Source organism: Lepisosteus platostomus, chromosome 4, assembly GCF_059453375.1.
Source record: "Lepisosteus platostomus isolate fLepPlt1 chromosome 4, fLepPlt1.hap1, whole genome shotgun sequence".
Classification (NCBI taxonomy): Eukaryota; Metazoa; Chordata; class Actinopteri; order Semionotiformes; family Lepisosteidae; genus Lepisosteus; species Lepisosteus platostomus.
In genome coordinates this window covers 41,792,092-41,799,077 of record NC_142614.1, presented here as the reverse complement: position 1 = coordinate 41,799,077, position 6,986 = coordinate 41,792,092, and the positions used below count along the sequence as shown (strand labels likewise).

At 33.1% G+C, this 6,986-nt stretch overlaps 1 protein-coding gene across 1 annotated transcript in view; it reads right to left on the bottom strand.

Moving 5' to 3' along the window:
- Window positions 1-1,012: 1,012 nt before the first annotated feature.
- arl15a (ARF like GTPase 15a) overlaps window positions 1,013-6,986 on the bottom strand; it is a 228,333-nt gene continuing 222,359 nt past the window's right edge. The window contains exon 5 of the mRNA XM_088629512.1: window positions 1,013-1,666. Within this exon, the coding sequence (XP_088485638.1) occupies window positions 1,628-1,666 (39 nt within the window). The 3' untranslated portion in view covers window positions 1,013-1,627. The remainder of the gene's footprint in view (window positions 1,667-6,986) is intronic.

Sequence of the window (6,986 nt, the reverse complement as noted above, 5' to 3'; positions counted from 1 at the left end):
TTTTATATACTTTAGCCCAAACATTTCTTAATTGTTGATGAAAGATTATTTGTTTTTGCTGTACAGTTTTGCTGAATGTTTTCCTTTCTCCACAATGCAGACTGTGCCTGTTCAATTGTATTTTTTATTTAAAAAGAGAACATGAACACGACCAAATAAAACTGTCCACACCATCTGCAGGACACCATTTATCTATTTTTTTTACAGAACATACTATAGCACACATGAATTAGAGATAGTGATATTAACATGAAAATTAAAGGTTTAACATTTAAATCACAGTTACCTGATAAATAATTATTAATGGTTTGTAGTCCATTATAAGCAGCAATTGAAATTTTGATATCCAAAATTTTACTTTTGTTTTTAACTGACAGGCACTGTACAATATATGGGAAACTGTTAAAGGTTTGAAATTGTTCACCCAGAGCTGGGACATCAAAAGCCATTGAATATGACTACACAGAATCTGTCTGGTTGATATGTTCCTTCATTATAAGTAGGCATATTGATACTCACAGACAGGAGTACCATCCATTGAAAGTAAATAATACAAGAAGACTATATATGGTATTATTTTGAGTTTTAGAATGGTTTTAATGGTTTAATCTCATAATTGAAATTCCCACATTTCAATTAGAAGAATTCTAGATAATATACAGTATGTACTTGCGTTAATAACTGATGAATAGATGGTACACATAAGTGATAATTGTTAATATTGGGATAAGTGGTGTGCCTCAGGGGTCTGCATTAGAACCACTGTTGTTCCTAATTTTAACACTGATCTACATTCCGGTATAGTTAGCAAACTAGTCAGAATAACTGATTATATCAAAATATGAGGATTGGTGAACACTGCGGAAACTACAAGAGAAATAAGTCTTAGACCAAATTCAGGACTGGGCAAAAACATGATAGCTGATATTGAATGTACTGTAGGTAAGTGCAAGGTGTTGCATGCAGGTAGAAGAAAATAAAGTATACAATGGAAAACACTGAAGCTGAATACTTATTTATTTGAAACATGATTTATGTCTTCCAATCAAAGTGAAGCAATATAAAAGAAAAATATAATAAGATAATTTACAGATTTTAATCAAAGGATGTTATTTCAAACAATAAAATGGAATGTGACGCACAGTGATCTCATTTCAAATACTGAGTACAATTTGGTCACTGCGTTGCAGAAAAACATATTGCTATTTTGGAATCAGTCCATAAAACAGAAACTAGTTAAATTCTTGGCCTTAAACAATGTCAGTGATGACAGCAACAGAATCGTTTTTTAGATTACTTTGAGCCACTGACAAAATTAACCTAGTGGAATTTGCCATAATTAACAATATGACAAGTAGAAATGTAATAAAGTTCAGTGTAAATAAATACATTTAATTATTTATATGTAAACAATAAAAAAGTAATTATACACAATATATGTACTATATTTATATATCCAGTTGGATGAGGATAGCTGAAGAATGTAACTCTTAGGGAGGCCGTCATCCACCAGTAGATTAAAATTTATATACAGTATATACAGTATGCAACCTACTCAATTTGAAGCACACAGGGCTCAGATTCACAAAATACATCCTTCACATGGTAGAGTAATGAGAGGAGGTGCTTAACTCCCTTCCTTATGGGGTCCAGGGATGGAACCCTGCTGGGAACAATTTAAAACAGCTTATCAAAACAATCCTGCAAGTGTTTGAACTTTGGGGAGAAACTGAAATACATGGAACAAACTCTAACGTACACAGGAAGATCATGCAGACTCCACACAGATGGCCAACCAGGTCTGGAATCAAATCAGGGCCTTATACAGTATATACGTATATATATATATTTGAATGTACATATAAATATGTTGTAATTAATATATGAAAAACATTTTTTTTGCTTCGTTGACCTAGAATCAGTGTTTGCAAAGAATGCAATGACTGATGAATTTGTGTCATGGAACAGCGACTGCAACTGCTGAGTGGTGAGATTCCAGAAAGAAAGAGAAAGAGAAAATTTGTCCCAATTCTTCCCATCTTTCAGCTGATTTGAATATTCAGCTAGTTTAAAGATGATTTAGCATTACATTTTATACATTCTAAAGCAAAATCAGTATATTCTTGTCTGAATACAAGTTCACATTTACTTGCACAGTGTATTTTTTAACAGAAAACAGAAGACATTTTCATGCAAAGGATTGTGGGTGTCTAGAATAAATAACTGAGGTACACTGTTGAATCATGTTGCCTGGGATACCTTAACAAAAGGCTGTATGAGGCCTTTGGATCTATAAGTTACTGGCGAGAAAACAAGAAAGATGGGCCGTATTGATTCCTTTTATTTGTATCCCTTCCTCTATTCATATGTTCTTGTTTTTTTTCTTCAATCCGATTAGCTTAGAACTTAATTGAACCTCTCAAGATGAATCTCAATTACACATTCATAAACATAAATTTACTGTGGTCACATAACAATGGATTTAAACCTGTGTGGTTTTCTTTAAAAAATATTTGCTTCAGCCACAAATATTCACTTGTAAAAGAAGATGAATAATTGGTTTCTAGGTAGGTGTTCATCCCTTCCAGAAAAGCAGAATTAGTCCAGAACTGGTGAATGGTATCGGCTGTGAACATACTGTTTTTTCTTTCATAAAGCAATTGTAACAGTGAAACCATTTATTCAGTTTAGACTAAACAAAATGAGAGGAGTCAGATTACTGGAAACAAAAGATACAGAGCAAATGAAATTTGATGTTGGTAATTATAAATAAAGGTAAGAAATACATAGTTATAATTACAATACTTAATATAACACAATTATAACCATAGGAGTTAGGAAAAGGACCTAGTGTTGTTATTATTTTATTGCTGTCAGCATTTAGGCTACTCAATGAAGCAATAAAAAACAAATAGATGGCTTGGCTACACAGAAAAGTGTTGAATACAAGTCAAGAGAGGTTATGTTTAATCTGTACAATTAATTAGTTATATCACATTTCTCAAATACTGCATACATTTCTTAAAAAAGGGCTCAAGAACCATTAGAGAAAGTCCAGTAAAGTGCAACAAGACTCATTTAAGAGTTTAAGGAAAAAGTAAGATAAAGGACCTTAATCTTCTCAGTCTCAGTACAAGATGTCCGAGAGAGGATCGAGAGAGGTCTTCAGAATTTCAATATCTGAAAACGATGTTCTTATACAGAGATTCATTAAATCATGGAATGCAATAACAGGACACAACATAGTAAAAGCAAGTTGAAGGGAACTTTGAAGTCTAGTTTGGCCGTAGTGATACATTTACGTGTATAGGAAAACAATAAACACAGAGAGACTTCTAATGATTTCTAATTTCATAAGGCTGGGTAATGAAAAGCTTTCGTTTTCATTTCTGAAAACATAAGGAAAGAGAAACAATATGAAAGGCATTAAGAAACTTAAAAATAAATGGAAAGGACAATTATTAATTGTTTTGTAAATAATGGCTCTGAGATTAAATACACGTCTGTAAGGTCTCTCAGTCAGGTAGTAAATTTCAAGCAAAGATTCAACCATGAACACCAAGAAACTTTCAAAACAACACAGGGGAAAACGCATAAAACCTTTTAAAGACCCTTAAAATCTCTTGGAGCATGGTGAAGTCAATCAATAAGACATTGAATGCATCCAGGAACTGCATAAACTGAGCAGCCGGGCAAGGAGGAAAGTGGACTGTATACTTATGCAAATAACATATTTCGATTTTGGCCCTTTAATTTTTGTTGACATTTACTGAAATTTATCTAACCCTCAGAAGCTGTCAGTTTAATCATTCAGGTTTTGAAAAACATATTCATCTTAAAAGACATATATGCAGCATTTTAGAATTTCACAAAATTCTGTAGGTAGCTTTTACAAGTGTGAAAATACAATTAAAATATGAATTAATAAATCCAATAAGCAGTTAGTAAAGAGTTGTCCTTGATAGACATTTTTTTTATTGAGAAACAAAAATGTCATTACTCTTTGTGTGACCTTCATACATAACAAAAATAAAATCCTATGGGAGACACAGGTACAGTACATAGTAAAGTGCCTATGAAATGCTTTGGATGTGTCCCTGTATTTTATTGTAGCTCACATCTCTTCTAGCTCTCAAAGGATTGAAACAACAGAGGGGTGTTACCATGCACAGGAAATGTCATAAACCATCAGCGTATTTATTGTTAATTTCCTCGTAGTGCCCAAAAATGGCAGGACAGTATTGACTTGCTCAGAAGTATCTGACCTTATATCAAAATTAATTCAGGATGTTGAGTTCTTGATGTTTTTGTTATGTGTTTATTTTTAATTCCAGGACCCCTAAAGTACTTCCTTATGGTACAGTACTGACTCTGCTTAAAGAATTCCAAGAGGGTGACCCCTCACTGTGAGTGTCTGTAAGTGTAAAACTGGCCCTGATGATAGAAACAGGATCATTAGTACCAGCTGTACTTTAGAGAAACATCTGTTGTGCTCCTAGATTTAGTCAACAATCTCTAACAACAAAATCCAGCAGGTAGAAAAGGCCAAGAAGATTCTTTGAAGATTGAATGTTAACAAGGTGTTGCCCAGAAAAACACACAATATTTTTTCTAATTGTGTTTTCCTAATTAGCTGTAGATATATTTTAAAAAGTATATCAAGTCTTCATAAGTGGTTTGAAAAATATACAAGTTCAAATCTGAATTAACAGGTTCAGCATTGTACTAGGAAAATATATGTAATACGGTACATTTAAAAAGAAAAGCTAAAAAATGCTAATTAGAAAAGATTGCTTACTCTTAATATCTGAAGTTGATTAAATGCTTCATTTACGATCTCCTCATCTCAACATATTTCTGCCATTACCTGCCTAACCATAAAAGTATCCCTGATGCTTTTAATGTTATTATGAAATTCTCTCTCTTCTCTGTCATGTACAGAAGAATAACAACCTCACTCTTCTGTCTAACACATCCATAACAACATCTGGTTAATTAAAAACAGATTTTTTTTTTCGAATTTGCATTTGATATGCATGACATTACAAGTGTATATCATATCTTAAAATTTTATCATTAAGAGCTCAGTAAAAACAGATACTGTATGCTTTTCTCATATGTAAAGTGATAAATTGAGATCCCTGTCTCTGTCTCAATACATATGTAATATGCCTGATATAACCAGTTAAGAGTTTTATACAGAGTAGAGAGTGAGATACTTTAATAGTGGTATTTGACTCTGGAGACAGATAAACATTTAGGTATGTCTCCTACAGCTACATTTGCATTGTCTTAGATCATCAATTTAGAATTCACATTGCTGGAGAAATGGGCAGGGTAATACTTCCCAGATTTATGCCTTTCAGGTTCAATTGAATTGTGGATGTTGTTCTTTAGACACCAGAAATGTATATATATGAGATACCTAAATATTATATAACAAAATATCACATTTAAAAGTGAGAACCTACAGTAAGATAACTGGGGAACACCATAAATATAACCTTTCTGCATAAAAAGTAATAGAAAACTAGTAAAATAAACTGTGTAATTGTGATTAGATGCTTAGGCCTGAGGGAAGTGATATTTTTAAAAACAATTCATTGAGCTACAGAGAAACCTTTCTGACTCAGTGGTATCCCTTTCAGAATCCCTGTAATGTCTTTCCACAGCTGGCTATACTGAATTTCCTGCAGGTCACATAACTAGCAACTGCTTAAGTATTATTATGAACAAGGCTTAATTAAAAAAAAACTAACATAATGAATGTCAAATTAAGGACAATAACATAACAGCAATCTGTATGAAAAATCTTTTATTAAGGGACAATTAATTGCAGAATTCATTAATGAGACACAAATTGCCTAAATGTTGCAGATGTACACATGTACTTTAAAGTTCTCTAGCTTTTCTGTTTACATTTGACCAATCTTAAATTGGACTATTATTGCTACACTTCTTACCTTTTTTTTATGCCTAGTTTGTCTTTTGAAAATGAAATGGAACAATCGAACTGGGGTTACTGAAGGACTTAAAGCAAGATAAAAACAGATTCTAAATCAGTAGTTGCAAGCACCTTTTGTTATCAGCTCCTTAGGTGACTATAGGCATCACAGGAATATCTCACAGCTATCACATTGAAAACAGTACCACATTTTCAACACATCAACCAAGAGGCAAAAGCTTTTGCATACTCACAGAAATGGATAACCTGCCAACTGTATATCCCAGACTCCACTGAAGTCTGGTGAGCAAATCACTGGAGAAATTCCCTTGCAATAGGCTTATTAGAGTCCCTTATCACAACTGACAGATAACCTGTGGGAACAATTAGAGTCCTGATTCAATGCATGCACACATACTGCCCATTTTCTTTTTCAATTCACCATAAATGTCATAATAATTAGCAGCAGCATGGAGTAGTGATTAGAATGGTAGATTGGAGATTTGTCCTATCGGGGGTGGGATGTTACTGTTTTAAGTGAGAATTTATTCTCAATTGACTTACCTGCAACAATAAAGGAATGAAGAAAACATCACTCTAATCCCCGTGTCAACTTTTACACAGATGGTAGCTCTTGGTTTCACTTCCAACACACATTCTACCACTGCATGAGTCCAGATAATAAGGAATGCACAAAAAATTAAAACCATATTAAAATTGTGTTGAGAACTGTTAAAATACTCATTTAACAATTCACTTTCAAAGGAAAAAATATTGACATATTTTCTCCCCAGTAATTCAGTATTTTGAGAGTAATCGTTTTAAAAAAATATATTTTAGATTTGTTATCTAACAAATAAAAGGATATCCAAACAGGTTGAAGGGTACTTATAGTCTTTAGGGTATAAGAAAATAGCCCCTTTATTGAGAGGAATTTTCCATTGTAATTCATACATTTTGGCAGGATAACTAGGTAGAATGTCATGTCATACCATACAGTGTTATGGGAGGCCGGAGTCTACCTGGCAAGCAACAAGCGCAA